At 46.5% G+C, this 23652-nt stretch overlaps 1 protein-coding gene across 6 annotated transcripts in view; it reads right to left on the bottom strand.

Moving 5' to 3' along the window:
- Positions 1–23652, bottom strand: part of LOC135511809 (paladin-like) — a 169843-nt gene that overhangs the window by 47742 nt on the left and 98449 nt on the right. For all 6 annotated transcript variants that reach the window (XM_064933279.1, XM_064933280.1, XM_064933278.1 and 3 more), the window contains one exon: positions 19871–20011. In XM_064933279.1, coding sequence (XP_064789351.1) covers positions 19871–20011 — 141 coding nt within the window. The remainder of the gene's footprint in view (positions 1–19870; positions 20012–23652) is intronic.

Genomic DNA, 23652 nt, shown 5'->3' with positions numbered 1-23652 from the left:
TACTAATAATATTAAAAAAATTGATGTACAGTGTGTACAAATGAGGTAGGATAAGGGAGGTATGGCAATCAATAGGCAATAGGAGTATCTGTCCATAGGACCACTTTAAGCCGTACACTCCACAGAGCTGGGCTTCACAGAAGAGTGGACAGAAAAAAAGCCATTGCTTAAAGAAAAAAATAAGCAAACACGTTTGGTGTTCGCCAGAAGGCAAATGGGAGACTCCCCAAACATTTGGAAGAAGGTACTGTGGTCGGATGAGACTAAAATTGAGCTTTTTGGCCATAAAAGTAAATGCTATGTCTGGCGCAAACCCAACACCTCCCATCACCCCAAGAACAGCATCCCCACAGTGAAGCATGGTGGTGGCAGCATCATGCTGTGGGGATGTTTTTCCATCGGCAGGGACTGGGAAACTGGTCAGAATTGAAGGAATGATGGATGGTGTTAAATAGAGGGAAATTCTTGAGGGAAACCTGTTTCAGTCTTACAGAGATTTGAGACTTGGACGGAGGTTCACCTTCCAGAAGGACAATGACCCAAAGCATACTGCTAAAGCAACACTCTAGTGATTTAAGGGGAAACATTTTTTATGTCTTGGAATGGCCTAGTCAAAGCCCAGACCTCAATCCGATTGAGAATCTGTGGTATGACTTAAAGATTGCTGTTCACCAGCGGAACCCTTCCAACTTGAAGAAATTGGAGCAGTTTTGCCTCGAAGAATGGGCAAAAATCCCAGTGGCTAGATGTGCCAAACTTAGAGAGACATACCCAAGAGACAGCTGTAATTGCTGCAAAAGGTGGCTATCGACTTTGAGGGAGTGAATAGTTATGCACGCTCAAAGTCTGTTTTCTTGTATTATTTCTTGTTTGTTTCACAATAAAAAGTATTTTGCATCTTCAAAGTGGTAGGCATGTTGTGTACATCAAATGGTACAAACCCCCCCAAAATCCATTTTAATTCCAGGTTTTGTAGGCAATAAAATAGGAAAAATGGAAAGGGGGGGATGAACACTTTCGCAAGCCACTGTAGGTACATAGCTTTACCTACAGCAGTCATCCAGGAGGGTATAGGTACATAGCTTTACCTACAGCAGTCATCCAGGAGGGTATAGGTACATAGCTTTACCTACAGCAGTCATCCAGGAGGGTATAGGTACATAGCTTTACCTACAGCAGTCATCCAGGAGAGTATAGGTACATAGCTTTACCTACAGCAGTCATCCAGGAGGGTATAGGTACATAGCTTTACCTACAGCAGTCATCCAGGAGGGTATAGGTACATAGCTTTACCTACAGCAGTCATCCAGGAGGGTATAGGTACATAGCTTTACCGACAGCAGTCATCCAGGAGGGTATAGGTACATAGCTTTACCTACAGCAGTCATCCAGGAGGGTATAGGTACATAGCTTTACCTACAGCGGTCATCCAGGAGGGTATAGGTACATAGCTTTACAACCAATGTTTTCCTTGGCCACCAGAGGCTCCACCAATTGTGATTAGCCCACTTATGTCAAGGAGGCAACCTGATAGGACAGCTACTGCAAATCCTAGAGGTCCTTCCAATTACAGGAAGTTAGTATGATAACGCTTAAAATGTGTCTCAAATTGCAACCTACTCTCTATGTCGTACACTAATATGTGCCCTGATGATCACAAGGGAATAGGATGAATCAACACAGGTTGAGGGAGTAATGTTTAGACTACTGGTGTAGTGGGGAATGAATCAACACAGGCTCAGGGAGTAATGTTTAGACTACTGGTGTAGTGGGGGATGAATCAACACAGGTTGAGGGAGTAATGTTTAGACTACTGGTGTAGTGGGGGATGAATCAACACAGGCTCAGGGAGTAATGTTTAGACTACTGGTGTAGTGGGGGATGAATCAACACAGGCTCAGGGAGTAATGTTTAGACTACTGGTGTAGTGGGGGATGAATCAACACAGGTTGAGGGAGTAATGTTTAGACTACTGGTGTAGTGGGGGATGAATCAACACAGGCTCAGGGAGTAATGTTTAGACTACTGGTGTAGTGGGGGATGAATCAACACAGGCTCAGGGAGTAATGTTTAGACTACTGGTGTAGTGGGGGATGAATCAACACAGGCTCGGGGAGTAATGTTTAGACTACTGGTGTAGTGGGGGATGAATCAACACAGGCTCAGGGAGTAATGTTTAGACTACTGGTGTAGTGGGGGATGAATCAACACAGGCTCAGGGAGTAATGTTTAGACTACTGGTGTAGTGGGGGATGAATCAACACAGGCTCAGGGAGTAATGTTTAGACTACTGGTGTAGTGGGGGATGAATCAACACAGGTTGAGGGAGTAATGTTTAGACTACTGGTGTAGTGGGGGATGAATCAACACAGGTTGAGGGAGTAATGTTTAGACTACTGGTGTAGTGGGGGATGAATCAACACAGGTTGAGGGAGTAATGTTTAGACTACTGGTGTAGTGGGGGATGAATCAACACAGGTTGAGGGAGTAATGTTTAGACTACTGGTGTAGTGGGGGATGAATCAACACAGGCTCAGGGAGTAATGTTTAGACTACTGGTGTAGTGGGGGATGAATCAACACAGGCTCAGGGAGTAATGTTTAGACTACTGGTGTAGTGGGGGATGAATCAACACAGGTTCAGGGAGTAATGTTTAGACTACTGGTGTAGTGGGGGATGAATCAACACAGGCTCAGGGAGTAATGTTTAGACTACTGGTGTAGTGGGGGATGAATCAACACAGGCTCAGGGAGTAATGTTTAGACTACTGGTGTAGTGGGGGATGAATCAACACAGGCTCAGGGAGTAATGTTTAGACTACTGGTGTAGTGGGGGATGAATCAACACAGGCTCAGGGAGTAATGTTTAGACTACTGGTGTAGTGGGGGATGAATCAACACAGGCTCAGGGAGTAATGTTTAGACTACTGGTGTAGTGGGGGATGAATCAACACAGGCTCAGGGAGTAATGTTTAGACTACTGGTGTAGTGGGGGATGAATCAACACAGGCTCAGTAATGTTTAGACTACTGGTGTAGTGGGGGATGAATCAACACAGGTTGAGGGAGTAATGTTTAGACTAGGTGTACTACTGGTGTAGTGGGGGATGAATCAACACAGGCTCAGGGAGTAATGTTTAGACTACTGGTGTAGTGGGGGATGAATCAACACAGGTTGAGGGAGTAATGTTTAGACTACTGGTGTAGTGGGGGATGAATCAACACAGGTTGAGGGGGAGTAATGTTTAGACTACTGGTGTAGTGGGGGATGAATCAACACAGGCTCAGGGAGTAATGTTTAGACTACTGGTGTAGTGGGGGATGAATCAACACAGGCTCAGGGAGTAATGTTTAGACTACTGGTGTAGTGGGGGATGAATCAACACAGGCTCAGGGAGTAATGTTTAGACTACTGGTGTAGTGGGGGATGAATCAACACAGGCTCAGGGAGTAATGTTTAGACTACTGGTGTAGTGGGGGATGAATCAACACAGGCTCAGGGAGTAATGTTTAGACTACTGGTGTAGTGGGGGATGAATCAACACAGGCTCAGGGAGTAATGTTTAGACTACTGGTGTAGTGGGGGATGAATCAACACAGGCTCAGGGAGTAATGTTTAGACTACTGGTGTAGTGGGGGATGAATCAACACAGGCTCAGGGAGTAATGTTTAGACTACTGGTGTAGTGGGGGATGAATCAACACAGGCTCAGGGAGTAATGTTTAGACTACTGGTGTAGTGGGGGATGAATCAACACAGGCTCAGGGAGTAATGTTTAGACTACTGGTGTAGTGGGGGATGAATCAACACAGGCTCAGGGAGTAATGTTTAGACTACTGGTGTAGTGGGGGATGAATCAACACAGGCTCAGGGAGTAATGAATTTAGACTACTGGTGTAGTGGGGGATGAATCAACACAGGCTCAGGGAGTAATGTTTAGACTACTGGTGTAGTGGGGGATGAATCAACACAGGCTCAGGGAGTAATGTTTAGACTACTGGTGTAGTGGGGGATGAATCAACACAGGCTCAGGGAGTAATGTTTAGACTACTGGTGTAGTGGGGGATGAATCAACACAGGCTCAGGGAGTAATGTTTAGACTACTGGTGTAGTGGGGGATGAATCAACACAGGCTCAGGGAGTAATGTTTAGACTACTGGTGTAGTGGGGGATGAATCAACACAGGCTCAGGGAGTAATGTTTAGACTACTGGTGTAGTGGGGGATGAATCAACACAGGCTCAGGGAGTAATGTTTAGACTACTGGTGTAGTGGGGGATGAATCAACACAGGCTCAGGGAGTAATGTTTAGACTACTGGTGTAGTGGGGGATGAATCAACACAGGCTCAGGGAGTAATGTTTAGACTACTGGTGTAGTGGGGGATGAATCAACACAGGCTCAGGGAGTAATGTTTAGACTACTGGTGTAGTGGGGGATGAATCAACACAGGCTCAGGGAGTAATGTTTAGACTACTGGTGTAGTGGGGGATGAATCAACACAGGCTCAGGGAGTAATGTTTGGGGGATGAATACTGGTGTAGTGGGGGATGAATCAACACAGGCTCAGGGAGTAATGTTTAGACTACTGGTGTAGTGGGGGATGAATCAACACAGGCTCAGGGAGTAATGTTTAGACTACTGGTGTAGTGGGGGATGAATCAACACAGGCTCAGGGAGTAATGTTTAGACTACTGGTGTAGTGGGGGATGAATCAACACAGGCTCAGGGAGTAATGTTTAGACTACTGGTGTAGTGGGGGATGAATCAACACAGGCTCAGGGAGTAATGTTTGTAGATGAATCAACACAGGCTCAGGGAGTAATGGTGGTAGTGGGGGATGAATCAACACAGGCTCAGGGAGTAATGTTTAGACTACTGGTGTAGTGGGGGATGAATCAACACAGGCTCAGGGAGTAATGTTTAGACTACTGGTGTAGTGGGGGATGAATCAACACAGGCTCAGGGAGTAATGTTTAGACTACTGGTGTAGTGGGGGATGAATCAACACAGGCTCAGGGAGTAATGTTTAGACTACTGGTGTAGTGGGGGATGAATCAACACAGGCTCAGGGAGTAATGTTTAGACTACTGGTGTAGTGGGGGATGAATCAACACAGGGGAGTAATGTTTAGACTACTGGTGTAGGGAGAATCAATGTTTAGACTACTGGTGTAGTGGGGGATGAATCAACACAGGCTCAGGGAGTAATGTTTATGAATCACTGGGAGTGTTTAGTGGGGGATGAATCAACACAGGTTGAGGGAGTAATGTTTAGACTACTGGTGTAGTGGGGGATGAATCAACACAGGTTGAGGGAGTAATGATTAGACTACTGGTGTAGTGGGGGATGAATCAACACAGGCTCAGGGAGTAATGTTTAGACTACTGGTGTAGTGGGGGATGAATCAACACAGGTTGAGGGAGTAATGTTTAGACTACTGGTGTAGTGGGGGATGAATCAACACAGGCTCAGGGAGTAATGTTTAGACTACTGGTGTAGTGGGGGATGAATCAACACAGGCTCAGGGAGTAATGTTTAGACTACTGGTGTAGTGGGGGATGAATCAACACAGGTTGAGGGAGTAATGTTTAGACTACTGGTGTAGTGGGGGATGAATCAACACAGGCTCAGGGTAATGTTTAGACTACTGGTGTAGTGGGGGATGAATCAACACAGGCTCAGGGAGTAATGTTTAGACTACTGGTGTAGTGGGGGAGGCTCAGGGCTCAGGGAGTAATGTTTAGACTACTGGTGTAGTGGGGGATGAATCAACACAGGCTCAGGGAGTAATGTTTAGACTACTGGTGTAGTGGGGGATGAATCAACACAGGCTCAGGGAGTAATGTTTAGACTACTGGTGTAGTGGGGGATGAATCAACACAGGCTCAGGGAGTAATGTTTAGACTACTGGTGTAGTGGGGGATGAATCAACACAGGCTCAGGGAGTAATGTTTAGACTACTGGTGTAGTGGGGGATGAATCAACACAGGCTCAGGGAGTAATGTTTAGACTACTGGTGTAGTGGGGGATGAATCAACACAGGCTCAGGGAGTAATGTTTAGACTACTGGTGTAGTGGGGGATGAATCAACACAGGCTCAGGGAGTAATGTTTAGACTACTGGTGTAGTGGGGGATGAATCAACACAGGCTCAGGGAGTAATGTTTAGACTACTGGTGTAGTGGGGGATGAATCAACACAGGCTCAGGGAGTAATGTTTAGACTACTGGTGTAGTGGGGGATGAATCAACACAGGCTCAGGGAGTAATGTTTAGACTACTGGTGTAGTGGGGGATGAATCAACACAGGCTCAGGGAGTAATGTTTAGACTACTGGTGTAGTGGGGGATGAATCAACACAGGCTCAGGGAGTAATGTTTAGACTACTGGTGTAGTGGGGGATGAATCAACACAGGCTCAGGGAGTAATGTTTAGACTACTGGTGTAGTGGGGGATGAATCAACACAGGCTCAGGGAGTAATGTTTAATGTTTAGACTACTGGTGTAGTGGGGGATGAATCAACACAGGCTCAGGGAGTAATGTTTAGACTACTGGTGTAGTGGGGGATGAATCAACACAGGCTCAGGGAGTAATGTTTAGACTACTGGTGTAGTGGGGGATGAATCAACACAGGCTCAGGGAGTAATGTTTAGACTACTGGTGTAGTGGGGGATGAATCAACACAGGCTCAGGGAATGTAGCTCAACACAGGGAGTAATGTTTAGACTACTGGTGTAGTGGGGGATGAATCAACACAGGCTCAGGGAGTAATGTTTAGACTACTGGTGTAGTGGGGGATGAATCAACACAGGCTCAGGGAGTAATGTTTAGACTACTGGTGTAGTGGGGGATGAATCAACACAGGCTCAGGGAGTAATGTTTAGACTACTGGTGTAGTGGGGGATGAATCAACACAGGCTCAGGGAGTAATGTTTAGACTACTGGTGTAGTGGGGGATGAATCAACACAGGCTCAGGGAGTAATGTTTAGACTACTGGTGTAGTGGGGGATGAATCAACACAGGCTCAGGGAGTAATGTTTAGACTACTGGTGTAGTGGGGGATGAATCAACACAGGCTCAGGGAGTAATGTTTAGACTACTGGTGTAGTGGGGGATGAATCAACACAGGCTCAGGGAGTAATGTTTAGACTACTGGTGTAGTGGGGGATGAATCAACACAGGCTCAGAGTAATGTTTAGACTACTGGTGTAGTGGGGGATGAATCAACACAGGCTTGAGGGAGTAATGTTTAGACTACTGGTGTAGTGGGGGATGAATCAACACAGGCTCAGGGTAATGTTTAGACTACTGGTGTAGTGGGGGATGAATCAACACAGGCTCAGGGAGTAATGTTTAGAATCAACTACGTGGGGGATGAATCAACACAGGCTCAGGGAGTAATGTTTAGACTACTGGTGTAGTGGGGGATGAATCAACACAGGCTCAGGGAGTAATGTTTAGACTACTGGTGTAGACTACTGTTTAGTAGTGGGGGATGAATCAACACAGGCTCAGGGAGTAATGTTTAGACTACTGGTGTAGTGGGGGATGAATCAACACAGGCTCAGGGAGTAATGTTTAGACTACTGGTGTAGTGGGGGATGAATCAACACAGGCTCTGGTGTAGGGGGGATGAATAATGTTTGTTTAGACTACTGGTGTAGTGGGGGATGAATCAACACAGGCTGAGGGAGTAATGTTTAGACTACTGGTGTAGTGGGGGATGAATCAACACAGGCTCAGGGAGTAATGTTTAGACTACTGGTGTAGTGGGGGATGAATCAACACAGGCTCAGGGAGTAATGTTTAGACTACTGGTGTAGTGGGGGATGAATCAACACAGGCTCAGGGAGTAATGTTTAGACTACTGGTGTAGTGGGGGATGAATCAACACAGGCTCAGGGAGTAATGTTTAGACTACTGGTGTAGTGGGGGATGAATCAACACAGGTTGAGGGAGTAATGTTTAGACTACTGGTGTAGTGGGGGATGAATCAACACAGGCTCAGGGAGTAATGTTTAGACTACTGGTGTAGTGGGGGATGAATCAACACAGGCTCAGGGAGTAATGTTTAGACTACTGGTGTAGTGGGGGATGAATCAACACAGAATCCCTCCCTGTCGCTCCTTCCCTCTCATCGTGTCCCTGTCCCACACTCCCTCTCTCTCTGTCCCTCACTCCCCCTGTCCTGCTCTGTCTCTCTCCCCCTCTTTCCCTCTCTCCTGTCCATCAGTTAGTTTTGTGATGGTCCCTTTAACTTGGTCCAACGTAGTGGCTCTAGCCCAATCCCTCCCTCCCTCCTCTTCCTGATGACGTCCATTACCTAACCTCAAAAAACCTGCTCACAACATTCTCCCGATTCTGAAAATATTTTTCCATTGCGCCGTCCAAACCATGAGGGCCTTTCTTTAGACACACACACACACACACACACACACACACACACGATAATAAGTGAGGGGGTGGGAGAGAGCAGGAGGGAATAGAAAGGAAGCTGGGGAGAAAGAGGGAAATGGAGAGAAAGAGGGAGATGGACAAAAAGAGGGAGATGGACAGAAAGAGGGAGATGGACAGAAAGAGGGAGATGGACAGAAAGAGGGAGATGGACAGAAAGAGGGAGATGGACAGAAAGAGGGAGATGGACAGAAAGAGGGAGATGGACAGAAAGGAAGCTGGGGAGAAAGAGGGCTGTGCCCCTGGGAGGAGAAAGACAGATGAAGAGAGGGAGAGGAAGTTCAAATAGTTAAAGTTCGTAAAACAAATTATCTTCAGTACCAATTTAATCAATAAATCCAGGAAACCAAGATGTTTAATACATTCCTGCTTGTGGGCGGTGGAAATGGCAGCTTAAGATAACAGGTACATTCTTGTGTTGCAGAATTTAACTTAAGAGGAGTCATGATTCTCAGATCTAAAAGTACAAAGGAAATAGTATTTCTGTCTGATCAAACAGACTACAGTACACTACGTACTGAAACATGAAGAACCTACTCTGTCTGATCAAACAGACACTACATTCTGAAAAATGAAAAATCTACTGTCTGAACCAAACACACACATTCACAATGGAAAACAAGAAACCTACAGCTGACAGAGAGATGGGAGAGAGAAAGAGAGGAGAGGGAGAGTGAGAGACCTACAGAGAGAGAGAAAAAGGAGAGAGAGGAGAGGGAGAGAGAGACCTACAGAGAGAGAGAAAGAGGAGAGAGAGAATGAGAGGGAGAGAGAGAGACTTACAGTGAGAGAGAAAGAGGAGAGATAAGAAGAGGGAGACCTACAGAGAGAGAGAAAGAGGAGAGAGAGAATGAGAGGGAGAGAGAGACCTACAGAGAGAGAAAGAGGATGGAGAGAAGGAGAGGGAGAGAGAGACCTACAGAGAGAGAGAAAGAGGAGAGAGAGAAAGAGATGAGAGGGAGAGACCTACAGAGAGAGAGAAAGAGGAGAGAGAAGGGGAGGGAGAAAGAGACCTACAGAGAGAGAGAAAGAGGAGAGAGAGAAAGAGAGGAGAGGGAGAGACCTACAGAGAGAGAGAAAGAGGAGAGAGAGAAGGAGAGGGAGAGAGACCTACAGAGAGAGAGAAAGAGGAGAGAGAAAAGGAGAGGGAGAGAGAGATAAAGAGGAGAGAGAGAAGGAGAGGGAGAGAGATAGACCTACAGAGAGAGAAAGAGGAGAGAGAAGGAGAGGGAGACCTACATAGAGAGAGAAAGAGGAGAGAGAGGAGGGGGAGAGAGAGACCTACAGAGAGAGAGAAAGAGGATGGAGAGAAGGAGAGGGAGAGAGAGACCTACATAGAGAGAGAAAGAGGAGAGAGAAGGAGGGAGAGAGAGACCTACAGAGAGAGAGAAAGAGGAGAGAGAGAAGGAGAGGGAGAGATTCCTACAGAGAGAGAGAAAGAGGAGAGAGAGAAGGAGAGGAGAGGGAGAGAGAGACCTACAGAGAGAAAGCGAGAGGCAGAGCGAAAGAGTGAAAGAGAGACCTACAGAGAGAAAAAGTGAGAGAGACCTACAGAGAGAAATCGTGAGAGAGGGACCTACAGAGAGAAAGAATGAGAGACCAGGAGAGAAAGACCTACAGAGAAAAAGCATGAGAGAGGGACCTACAGAGAGAAAGCGTGAGAGTGAGACCTACAGAGAGAAAGAGTGAGAGAGACCTACAGAGAGAAAGCGTGAGAGAGGGACCTACAGAGAGAAAGCGTGAGAGAGAGACCTACAGAGAGAAAGAGTGAGAGAGACCTAAAGAGAGAAAGCGTGAGAGAGGGACCTACAGAGAGAAAGCGTGAGAGTGAGACCTACAGAGAGAAAGAGTGAGAGAGACCTACAGAGAGAAAGCGTGAGAGAGGGACCTACAGAGAGAAAGCGTGAGAGAGAGACCTACAGAGAGAAAGAGTGAGAGAGAGACCTAAAGAGAGAAAGCGTGAGAGAGGGACCTACAGAGAGAAAGCGTGAGAGAGACATACAGAGAGAGAGACCTACAGAGAGAAAGCGTGAGAGAGGGACCTACAGAGAGAAAGAATGAGAGAGACCAACAAAGAGAAAGACCTACAGAAAGAAAGCATGAGAGAGAGACCTACAGAGAGAAAGAGTGAGAGAGAGACCTACAGAGAGAAAGCGTGAGAGGGACCTACAGAGAGAAAGCGTGAGAGAGACCTACAGAGAGAAAGAGTGAGATAGAAACCTAAAGTTAGAAAGTGTGAGAGAGGGACCTACAGAGAGAAAGCGTGAGAGAGGGACCTACAGAGAGAGGGACCTACAGAGAGAGAGACCTACAGAGAGAGAGACCTACAGAGAGAGGGACCTACAGAGAGAGGGACCTACAGAGAGAGGGACATACAGAGAGAAAGTGTGAGAGAGAGACCTAAAGACAGAAAGCGTGAGAGAAAGACCTAGAGAGAAAGCGTGAGAGGGACCTACAGAGAGAAAGCGTGAGAGAGACCTACAGAGAGAAAGAGTGAGATAGAGACTTACAGTTAGAAAGCGTGAGAGAGGGACCTACAGAGAGAAAGCGTGAGAGAGGGAACTACAGAGAGAGGGACCTACAGAGAGAGAGACCTACAGAGAGAGAGACCTACAGAGAGAGGGACCTACAGAGAGAGGGACCTACAGAGAGAGGGACCTACAGTGAGAGGGACCTACAGAGAGAAAGTGTGAGAGAGAGACCTACAGACAGAAAGCGTGAGAGAGAGACCTACAGAGAGAAAGAGTGAGAGAGAGACCTACAGAGAGAAAGCGTGAGAGAGGGACCTACAGAGAGAAAGCGTGAGATAGAGACCTAAAGTTAGAAAGCGTGAGAGAGGGACCTACAGAGAGAAAGCATGCGAGAGGGACCTACAGAGAGAGGGACCTACAGAGAGAGAGACCTACAGAGAGAGAGACCTACAGAGAGAGGGACCTACAGAGAGAGGGACCTACAGAGAGAGGGACCTACAGAGAGAAAGTGTGAGAGAGAGACCTACAGACAGAAAGCGTGAGAGAGAGACCTACAGAGAGAAAGACTGAGAGAGAGACCTACAGAGAGAAAGCGTGAGAGAGAGACCTACAGAGAGAAAGAGTGAGATAGAGACCTAAAGTTAGAAAGCATGAGAGAGGGACCTACAGAGAGAAAGCGTGACATAGAGACCTAAAGTTAGAAAGCGTGAGAGAGGGACCTACAGAGAGAGGGACCTACAGAGAGAGAGAGACCTACAGAGAGAGAGACCTACAGAGAGAGGGACCTACAGAGAGAGGGACCTTCAGAGAGTGAGACCAACAGAGAGAAAAACCTACAAAGAGAAAGCGTGAGAGGGACCTACAGAGAGAAAGCGTGAGAGTGAGACCTACAGAGAGAAAGAGTGAGAGAGACCTACAGAGAGAAAGCGTGAGAGAGGGACCTACAGAGAGAAAGCGTGAGAGAGAGACCTACAGAGAGAAAGAGTGAGAGAGAGACCTACAGAGAGAAAGCGTGAGAGAGGGACCTACAGAGAGAAAGCGTAAGAGGGACCTACAGAGAGAAAGCGTGAGAGAGGGACCTACAGAGAGAGGGACCTACAGAGAGAGGGACCTACAGAGAGAGAGACCTACAGAGAGAGAGACCTACAGAGAGAGGGACCTACAGAGAGAGGGACCTACAGAGAGAGGGACCTACAGAGAGAAAGTGTGAGAGAGAGACCTACAGACAGAAAGCGTGAGAGAGAGAACTACAGAGAGAAAGACTGAGAGAGAGACCTACAGAGAGAAAGCGTGAGAGAGAGACCTACAGAGAGAAAGAGTGAGATAGAGACCTAAAGTTAGAAAGCATGAGAGAGGGACCTACAGAGAGAAAGCGTGACATAGAGACCTAAAGTTAGAAAGCGTGAGAGAGGGACCTACAGAGAGAGGGACCTACAGAGAGAGGGACCTACAGAGAGAGGGACCTACAGAGAGAGGGACCTACAAAGAGAGAACTACAGAGAGAGAGACCTACAGAGAGAGGGACCTACAGAGAGAGGGACCTACAGAGAGGGACCTACAGAGAGAGAGACCTACAGAGAGAGAGACCTACAGAAGAGGGACCTACAGAGAGAGGGACCTACAGAAAGAGGGACCTACAGAGAGAGAGACCTACAGAGAGAGGGACCTACAGAGAGAGGGACCTACAGAGAGAGAGACCTACAGAGAGAGGGACCTACAGAGAGAGGGACCTACAGAGAGAGGGACCTACAAAGAGAGACCTACAGAGAGAGAGACCTACAGAGAGAGGGACCTACAGAGAGAGGGACCTACAGAGAGGGACCTACAGAGAGAGGGACCTTCAGAGAGAGAGACCTACAGAGAGAGGGACCTACAGAGAGAGGGACCTACAGAGAGAGGGACCTACAGAAAGAGGGACCTACAGAGAGAGGGACCTACAGAGAGAGGGACCTACAGAGAGATACCTACAGAGAGAGGGACCTACAGAGAGAGGGACCTACAGAGAGAGGGACCTACAGAGAGAGAGACCTACAGAGAGAGGGACTGCTGCCTCTAAGGTGCTGGGTTGTGTTTGCTTTCCCCTCGTGCCAGAGGATGTTATGAGCCTCTCATCCCAGGCAGAGTCTGTAACGTGTGAACGCCTCAGTCATGCCTGGTCTACTGCAGGGATTTACAGGCCCTTCATTAAGACCTCTGGACAGAGGACAGGAGAACAGAGGAGGAGAGATCCCCCAAGCCTCAAACCAACCCCCATGACCAGTAGCCAAGAGCCCAAGACGGACAGAGGAGAGAGGAGAGAGGCTATGTGGGGAGGGGGGGGGTTGTTACTCGTGTCTTATTCACATTGCCCTGCTTCCTTCCAGCAGCCACATCTGGCTCTGTTTATCACCTAGACCCTGCCGGCTAGACAGCTAGACAGGAGGGCTGCACTACACGTTAGGAGACGAGAGGAGCTGGAGGCTGGACAGGAGGGCTGCACTACACGTCAGGACACGAGAGGAGCTGGAGGCTGGACAGGAGGGCTGCACTACAAGTCGGGACACGAGAGGAGCTGGAGGCTGGACAGGAGGGCTGCACTACACGTCAGGAGACAAGAGGCGCTGGAGGCTGGACAGGAGGGCTGCACTACACGTCAGGACACGAGAGGAGCTGGAGGCTGGACAGGAGGGCTGCACTACACGTCAGGAGATGAGAGGAGCTGGAGGCTGGACAGGAGGGCTGCACTACACGTCAGGAGATGAGAGGAGCTGGAGGCTGGACAGGAGGGCTGCACTACACGTCAGGATACGAGAGGAGCTGGAGGCTGGACAGGAGGCCTCCACTACACGTCATGAGACGAGAGGAGCTGGAGGCCGGACAGGAGGGCTGCACTACACGTCAGGAGACGAGAGGAGCTGGAGGCTGGACAGGAGGGCTGCACTACACGTCAGGAGAGATTCTAATCATCAGCCATGACAGATATTCTACAAGGAGGATGACCGACTCCTCATTCAACACTCATATACAGCATTTGGATTCCTTCCCACAAAGTGGAAAAAGTTACCTGGTCAGTTCCCCTTCCAGAAAGACACACGTTTATAAATGAGAGGTTACTGTATGTAGAGATGATTACCATGATGGGTAACGGAGCTGCAAACACTGCAGACTATCAATCAATTAAACATTACAGAAGAATATGTCACAGAGTGGAATCTATTAAAGGTGGGAAGCAGTGGCAGGGTTGGATGGCTGCTGTGTTGAGAGAAAGAAAGACAGAAAGAAAGACAGAAAGACAGAAAGAAAGAAAGAAAGAAAGAAAGAAAGAAAGAAAGAAAGAAAGAAAGAAAGAAAGAAAGAAAGAAAGAAAGAAAGAAAGAAAGAAAGAAAGAAAGAAAGGAGAGAAATCTGAAGACAGAGCAAAAGCTTGAGAGTGAGAGCAGGGGGAAAGAGAGAGAGAGAGAGAGAGAAAGAAAGAGAGAGAGAGAGAGAGAGAGAGAGAGAGAGAGAGAGAGAGAGAGAGAGAAAGAAAGAAAGACAGAAAGACAGAAAGAAAGAAAGAAAGAAAGAAAGAAAGAAAGAAAGAAAGAAAGAAAGAAAGAAAGAAAGAAAGAAAGAAAGAAAGAAAGAAAGAAAGAAAGAAAGAAAGAAAGAAAGAAAGAAAGGAGAGAAATCTGAAGACAGAGCAAAAGCTTGAGAGTGAGAGCAGGGGGAAAGAGAGAGAGAGAGAGAGAGAGAGAGAGAGAAAGAAAGAGAGAGAGAGAGAGAGAGAGAGAGAAAGAAAGAGAGAAAGAAAGACAAAGAAAGAAAGAGAGAAAGAAAGAAAGAAAGAGAGAAAGAAAGAAAGAGAGAAAGAAAGAAAGAGAGAGAGAAAGAAAGGAGAGAAATCTGAAGACAGAGCAGAAGCTTGAGAGTGAGAGCAGGGGGAAAGAGAGAGAGAGAGAGAGAGAGAGAGAGAAAGAAAGAGAGAGAGAGAGAGAGAGAGAGAAAGAAAGAAAGAGAGAAAGAAAGACAAAGAAAGAAAGAGAGAAAGAAAGAAAGAAAGAGAGAAAGAAAGAAAGAGAGAAAGAAAGAAAGAGAGAGAGAAAGAAAGGAGAGAAATCTGAAGACAGAGCAGAAGCTTGAGAGTGAGAGCAGGGGGAAAGAGAGAGAGACAGAGAGACGGAGGGACAATGAGGCCCATTGATAGTGTGGAGACGGGGCAGGGTACCTCCGGCTGGCCCAGGTGCAGTCAGGCAGCCTCAGAGTGCAGCCTCAGTACAGACAGACACACATTGATTACAGTCTGTATTCCAAATGGCAAAAACAGAGAGAGCAGAGCACTGCAGCCCTGTTGAACTTCAACTACAGGATCCCTCTCTCTACACACACACACACACACACTAGCCGGCTACCAGCCAGTTACTCAACCCTGCACCTTAGAGACTGCTACCCTCTGTACATAGACCTGTCATCACTGGTTACTCAACCCTGAACCTTAGAGACTGCTGCCCTCTGTACATAGACCTGTCATCACTGGTTACTCAACCCTACACCTTAGAGACTGCTGCCCTCTGTACATAGACCTGTCATCACTGGTTACTCAACCCTGCACCTTAGAGACTGCTGCCCTCTGTACATAGACCTGTCATCACTGGTCACTCCACCCTACACCTTAGAGACTGCTGCCCTATATACTGTACATAGACCTGTCATCACTGTTACTCAACCCTACACCTTAGAGACTGCTGCCCGCTGTACATAGACCTGTCATCACTGGTCACTCAACCCTGAACCTTAGAGACTGCTGCCCTCTGTACATAGACCTGTCATCACTGGTTACTCAACCCTACACCTTAGAGACTGCTGCCCTCTGTACATAGACCTGTCATCACTGTTACTCAACCCTACACCTTAGAGACTGCTGCCCCCATATACTGTACATAGACCTGTCATCACTGGTTACTCAACCCTACACCTTAGAGACTGCTGCCCCATATACTGTACATAGACCTGTCATCACTGTTACTCAACCCTGCACCTTAGAGACTGCTGCCCCATATACTGTACATAGACCTGTCATCACTGTTACTCAACCCTGCACCTTAGAGACTGCTGCCCCATATACTGTACATAGACCTGTCATCACTGGTCACTCAACCCTACACCTTAGAGACTGCTGCCCTCTGTACATAGACCTGTCATCACTGGTCACTCAACCCTGCACCTTAGAGACTGCTGCCCCATATAGACATGGAAACACTGGCCACTTTAATAATGGAACTTTGGTCACTTTAATTATGTCACATAGAGGCAGTATTCTACTGTATTTTAGTCAAAAAAATATGTATATATTTCTTAACTCCGTGTGTGCGTGTGTGTGTGTGTGTGTGTGTGTGTGTGTGTGTGTGTGTGTGTGTGTGTGTGTGTGTGTGTGTGTGTGTGTGTGTGTGTGTGTGTTAAATATTACTGCACAAGCAATTCACTAGACCCGCAATAACATCTGTTACGTGACCAATAACATCAGCTGAATACGTGACCAATAACATCAGCTGAATATGTGACCAATAACATCAGCTAAATACATGACCAATAACATCAGCTAAATATGTGACCAATAATATCTGCTAAATATGTGACCAATAACATCAGCTAAATACGTGACCAATAACATCAGCTAAATACGTGACCAATAACATCAGCTAAATACGTGACCAATAATATCTGCTAAATATGTGACCAATAACATCAGCTAAATACGTGACCAATAACATCAGCTAAATACGTGACCAATAACATCAGCTAAATACGTGACCAATAACATCAGCTGAATACGTGACCAATAACATCAGCTAAATACGTGACCAATAACATCAGCTGAATATGTGACCAATAACATCAGCTGAATACGTGACCAATAACATCAGCTGAATACGTGACCAATAACATCAGCTGAATACGTGACCAATAACATCAGCTAAATATGTGACCAATAACATCAGCTAAATATGTGACCAATAACATCAGCTAAATACGTGACCAATAACATCAGCTAAATATGTGACCGATAACATCAGCTGAATATGTGACCGATAACATCAGCTAAATACGTGACCAATAACATCTGTTAAATATGTGACCAATAACATCTGTTAAATACTTGAACAATAACATCTGTTAAATATGTGACCAATAACATCTGTTAAATATGTGACCAATAACATCTGTTAAATATGTGACCAATAACATCTGTTAAATATGTGACCAATAACATCTGTTAAATATGTGACCAATAACATCTGTTAAATATGTGACCAATAACATCGGTTAAATATGTGACCAATAACATCTGTTAAATATGTGACCAATAACATCGGTTAAATATGTGACCAATAACATCTGTTAAATATGTGACCAATAACATCTGTTAAATATGTGACCAATAACATCTGTTAAATATGTGACCAATAACATCTGTTAAATATGTGACCAATAACATCAGCTGAATATGTGACCAATAACATCAGCTAAATACTTGAACAATAACATCAGCTAAATATGTGACCAATAACATCTGTTAAATATGTGACCAATAACATCAGCTGAATATGTGACCAATAACATCAGCTAAATATGTGACCAATAACATCAGCTAAATATGTGACCAATAATATCTGAATTGATTTATCATCACACACACACTCAGGAGTCAACCAGCTGTAGTAGTAGACACATAGGACCCTACTCACAATGCTCTCAATCAGGAGCTCAAAGCAAGTAGTCAATATATACCAGTATATATACAGTGCCTTGCGAAAGTATTCGGCCCCCTTGAACTTTGCGACCTTTTACTCTTTACTGAGAGTAAAGGGGCTGAATAATTTTGCACGCCCAATTTTTCAGTTTTTGATTTGTTAAAAAAGTTTGAAATATCCAATAAATGTCGTTCCACTTCATGATTGTGTCCCACTTGTTGTTGATTCTTCACAAAAAATACAGTTTTATATCTTTATGTTTGAAGCCTGAAATGTGGCAAAAGGTTGCAAAGTTCAAGGGGGCCGAATACTTTCGCAAGGCACTGTATTTAACCTCAATTAAGTAAGTTAAGAACAAATTCTTATTTTCAATGACAGCCTAACTAGGAACAGTGGGTTAACTGCCTTGTTCAGGGGCAGAACAACAGATTTGTACCTTGTCAGCTTGGGGATTCGATCGAGCAACCTTTCGGTTACAAGTCCAACGCTCTAACCACCAGCTACCTGCCACCACTTATGACCATGAGCAACAACATATTATTCATTTCTAACCAGTACTGCACCCTAAAGTCAAAGAATGAACATTAAACAACAACTACTAAACAAACATAGTACTTGTAGATGCATTTGAGTAGCGTGGGTCCAAGACATGACTAGTCACCTAAAAACAAGAGCATTACTGCCATCTATGGGCCAGGAGTGGAACTGCAGCCATCTATGGGCCAGTAGTAGAACTGTAGCTAAATAAAAAACAAGTGCATTACTGCCATCTATGGGCCAGGAGTGGAACTGCAGCCATCTATGGGCCAGTAGTAGAACTGTAGCTAGATAAAAACAAGAGCATACCGCCCTCTATGGGCCAAAAGTAGAACTGTAGCTAAATAAAAAAAAGAGCACTACTGCCATCTATGGGCCAGGAGTGGAACTGCAGCCATCTATGGGCCAGTAGTAGAACTGTAGCTAAATAAAAACAATTGCATTACTGCCATCTATGGTCCAGGAGTGGAACTGCAGCCATCTATGGGCCAGTAGTAGAACTGTAGCTTGATAAAAACAAGAGCATACCGCCCTCTATGGGCCAAAAGTAGAACTGTAGCTAAATAAATAAAAACAAGAGCATTACTGCCATCTATGGGCCAGAAGTAGAACTGTCGCTAAATAGTCTTGTCTCTCGCATTGGGTTGTACCAGTTCAGGGTCATGGCTTTCAGACTAGAAATGTACCTGCGACACATGACAACCAGTGCAACCATTCCCTTATAGCAGTGTGATCAAAACAGCCTTCAAAACAGTGTTTTAATGAGTTGACATTATTTGTGTTATTGATAGGTAGTGTAATGTAAAGGCAGGTGTCGCCCTCTACTGGACATGTCTGTAGGTGCAGATGATAATCACTCTGTCAGGTGACTGTCTATGAGGTGTATGGTTGTCTATGGGGTGTATGGTGGTGTATGGTCTAGTATGGCTGTCTATGGGGTGTATGGTCTAGTATGGTTGTCTATGGGGTGTATGGTCTAGTATGGCTGTCTATGGGGTGTATGGTCTAGTATGGCTGTCTATGGGGTGTATGGTCTAGTATGGCTGTCTATGGGGTGTATGGTCTAGTATGGCTGTCTATGGGGTGTATGGTCTAGTATGGTTGTCTATGGGGTGTATGGTTGTCTATGGTTGTCTATGGTGGTGTATGGTCTAGTATGGTTGTCTATGGGATGTATGGTCTAGTATGGTTGTCTATGGGATGTATGGTCTAGTATGGTTGTCTATGGGGTGTATGGTCTAGTATGGCTGTCTATGGGGTGTATGGTGGTGTATGGTCTAGTATGGCTGTCTATGGGATGTATGGTCTAGTATGGCTGTCTATGGGATGTATGGTCTAGTATGGCTGTCTATGGGGTGTATGGTCTAGTATGGTTGTCTATGGGGTGTATGGTTGTCTATGGTGGTGTATGGTCTAGTATGGTTGTCTATGGGATGTATGGTCTAGTATGGTTGTCTATGGGGTGTATGGTCTAGTATGGCTGTCTATGGGGTGTATGGTGGTGTATGGTCTAGTATGGCTGTCTATGGGATGTATGGTCTAGTATGGCTGTCTATGGGGTGTATGGTCTAGTATGGCTGTCTATGGGGTGTATGGTCTAGTATGGTTGTCTATGGGGTGTATAGTCTAGTATGGTTGTCTATGGGGTGTATGGTCTAGTATGGCTGTCTATGGGGTGTATGGTGGTCTATGGTCCTACCTGTCTGTAGGTACAGATGATTATCTCTCTGAGGTGGTAATGCATGGGGGTCATGGTCTCGCTAACTGAGTCCAGAGCCATGTCCACCTCCCTCTTCATCTGGTGGCCGTCCGGCAGTAGTCTGACTAGCTGCATCACCACCTGGGGACAGAGAGAATACACACACTGACTGTCAGACAGGACAGAATACACACACTGACTGTCAGACAGGACAGAATACACACACTGACTGTCAGACAGGACAGAATACACACACTGACTGTCAGACAGGACAGAATACACACACGGACTGTCAGACAGGACAGAATACACACACTGACTGTCAGACAGGACAGAATACACACACTGACTGTCAGACAGGACAGAACACACACACTGACTGTCAGACAGGACAGAATACACACACTGACTGTCAGACAGGACAGAATACACACACTGACTGTCAGACAGGACAGAATACACACACTGACTGTCAGACAGGACAGAATACACACACTGACTGTCAGACAGGACAGAATACACACACTGACTGTCAGACAGGACAGAATACACACACTGACTGTCAGACAGGACAGAATACACACACTGACTGTCAGACAGGACAGAATACACACACTGACTGTCAGACAGGACAGAATACACACACTGACTGTCAGACAGGACAGAATACACACACTGACTGTCAGACAGGACAGAATACACACACTGACTGTCAGACAGGACAGAATACACACACTGACTGTCAGACAGGACAGAATACACACACTGACTGTCAGACAGGACAGAACACACACACTGACTGTCAGACAGGACAGAATACACACACAGACTGTCAGACAGGACAGAATACACACACTGACTGTCAGACAGGACAGAATACACACACTGACTGTCAGACAGGACAGAATACACACACTGACTGTCAGACAGGACAGAATACACACACTGACTGTCAGACAGGACAGAACACACACACTGACTGTCAGACAGGACAGAATACACACACAGACTGTCAGACAGGACAGAATACACACACTGACTGTCAGACAGGACAGAACACACACACTGACTGTCAGACAGGACAGAACACACACACACTGACTGACTGTCAGACAGGACAGAATACACACACTGACTGTCAGACAGGACAGAACACACACACTGACTGACTGTCAGACAGGACAGAATACACACACTGACTGTCAGACAGGACAGAACACACACACTGACTGTCAGACAGGACAGAATACACACACTGACTGTCAGACAGGACAGAATACACACCCAGACTGACTGTCAGACAGGACAGAATACACACACTGACTGTCAGACAGGACAGAATACACACACTGACTGTCAGACAGGACAGAATACACACACTGACTGTCAGACAGGACAGAACACACACACACACACTGACTGTCAGACAGGACAGAACACACACACTGACTGACTGTCAGACAGGACAGAATACACACACTGACTGTCAGACAGGACAGAACACACACACTGACTGACTGTCAGACAGGACAGAATACACACACTGACTGTCAGACAGGACAGAACACACACACTGACTGTCAGACAGGACAGAATACACACACTGACTGTCAGACAGGACAGAATACACACACTGACTGTCAGACTGGACAGAATACACACACTGACTGTCAGACAGGACAGAATACACACACTGACTGTCAGACAGGACAGAACACACACACACTGACTGACTGTCAGACAGGACAGAATACACACACTGACTGTCAGACAGGACAGAACACACACACTGACTGACTGTCAGACAGGACAGAATACACACACTGACTGTCAGACAGGACAGAACACACACACTGACTGTCAGACAGGACAGAATACACACACTGACTGTCAGACAGGACAGAATACACACACTGACTGTCAGACTGGACAGAATACACACACTGACTGTCAGACAGGACAGAATACACACACTGACTGTCAGACAGGACAGAATACACACACACACACTGACTGTCAGACAGGACAGAATACACACACACACACACACACACACACACACACACACACTGACTGTCAGACAGGACAGAACACACACACACACACTGACTGTCAGACAGGACAGAATACACACCCAGACTGTCAGACAGGACAGAATACACACACACTGACTGTCAGACAGGCAGTGTAGAGAGATGGTGGTGATGTGTTACCATGGACCCCAGGTAGAGTAGAGAGATGGTGGTGATGTGTTACCATGGACCCCAGGTAGAGAGATGGTGGTGACGTGTTACCATGGACCCCAGGTAGAGTAGAGAGATGGTGGTGATGTGTTACCATGGACCCCAGGTAGAGAGATGGTGGTGATGTGTTACCATGGACCCCAGGTAGAGTAGAGAGATGGTGGTGATGTGTTACCATGGACCCCAGGTAGAGTAGAGAGATGGTGGTGATGTGTTACCATGGACCCCAGGTAGAGTAGAGAGATGGTAGTGATGTGTTACCATGGACCCCAGGTAGTAAAGAGAGATGGTGGTGTTGTGTTACCATGGACCCCAGGTAGAGTAGAGAGATGGTGGTGATGTGTTACCATGGACCCCAGGTAGAGTAGAGAGATGGTGGTGATGTGTTACCATGGACCCCAGGTAGAGTAGAGAGATGGTGGTGATGTGTTACCATGGACCCCAGGTAGAGTAAAGAGATGGTGGTGATGTGTTACCATGGACCACAGGTAGAGTAGAGAGATGGTGGTGATGTGTTACCATGGACCCCAGGTAGAGTAGAGAGATGGTGGTGATGTGTTACCATGGACCCCAGGTAGAGTAGAGAGATGGTGGTGATGTGTTACCATGGACCCCAGGTAGAGTAGAGAGATGGTGGTGATGTGTTACCATGGACCCCAGGTAGTAAAGAGAGATGGTGGTGATGTGTTACCATGGACCCCAGGTAGAGTATAGAGATGGTGGTGATGTGTTACCATGGACCCCAGGTAGAGTAGAGAGATGGTGGTGATGAGTTACCATGGACCCCAGGTAGAGTAGAGAGATGGTGGTGATGTGTTACCATGGACCCCAGGTAGAGTAGAGAGATGGTGGTGATGTGTTACCATGGACCCCAGGTAGAGTAGAGAGATGGTGGTGATGTGTTACCATGGACCCCAGGTAGAGTAGAGAGATGGTGGTGATGTGTTACCATGGACCCCAGGTAGAGTAGAGAGATGGTGGTGATGTGTTACCATGGACCCCAGGTAGAGTAGAGAGATGGTGGTGATGTGTTACCATGGACCCCAGGTAGAGTAGAGAGATGGTGGTGATGTGTTACCATGGACCCCAGGTAGAGTAGAGAGATGGTGGTGATGTGTTACCATGGACCCCAGGTAGAGTAGAGAGATGGTGGTGATGTGTTACCATGGACCCCAGGTAGAGTAGAGAGATGGTGGTGATGTGTTACCATGGACCCCAGGTAGAGTAGATAGATGGTGGTGATGTGTTACCATGGACCCCAGGTAGAGTAGAGAGATGGTGGTGATGTGTTACCATGGACCCCAGGTAGAGTAGAGAGATGGTGGTGATGTGTTACCATGGACCCCAGGTAGAGAGATGGTGGTGATGTGTTACCATGGACCCCAAGCGTGAAGCAACTTGATGTACCAGTACACCCCCTGGAGAGGACACTAGTCTATCACCTCAGTACACCCCCTGGACAGGACACTAGTCTATCCCCTCAGTACACCCCCTGGACAGGACACTAGTCTATCACCTCAGTACACCCCCTGGACAGGA

The sequence above is a fragment of the Oncorhynchus masou genome, chromosome 24 (assembly GCF_036934945.1).
Source record: "Oncorhynchus masou masou isolate Uvic2021 chromosome 24, UVic_Omas_1.1, whole genome shotgun sequence".
NCBI lineage: Eukaryota > Metazoa > Chordata > Actinopteri > Salmoniformes > Salmonidae > Oncorhynchus > Oncorhynchus masou.
The sequence above is the reverse complement of the archived record's forward strand: the minus strand, read 5'-3'. Positions and strand labels throughout refer to the sequence as shown.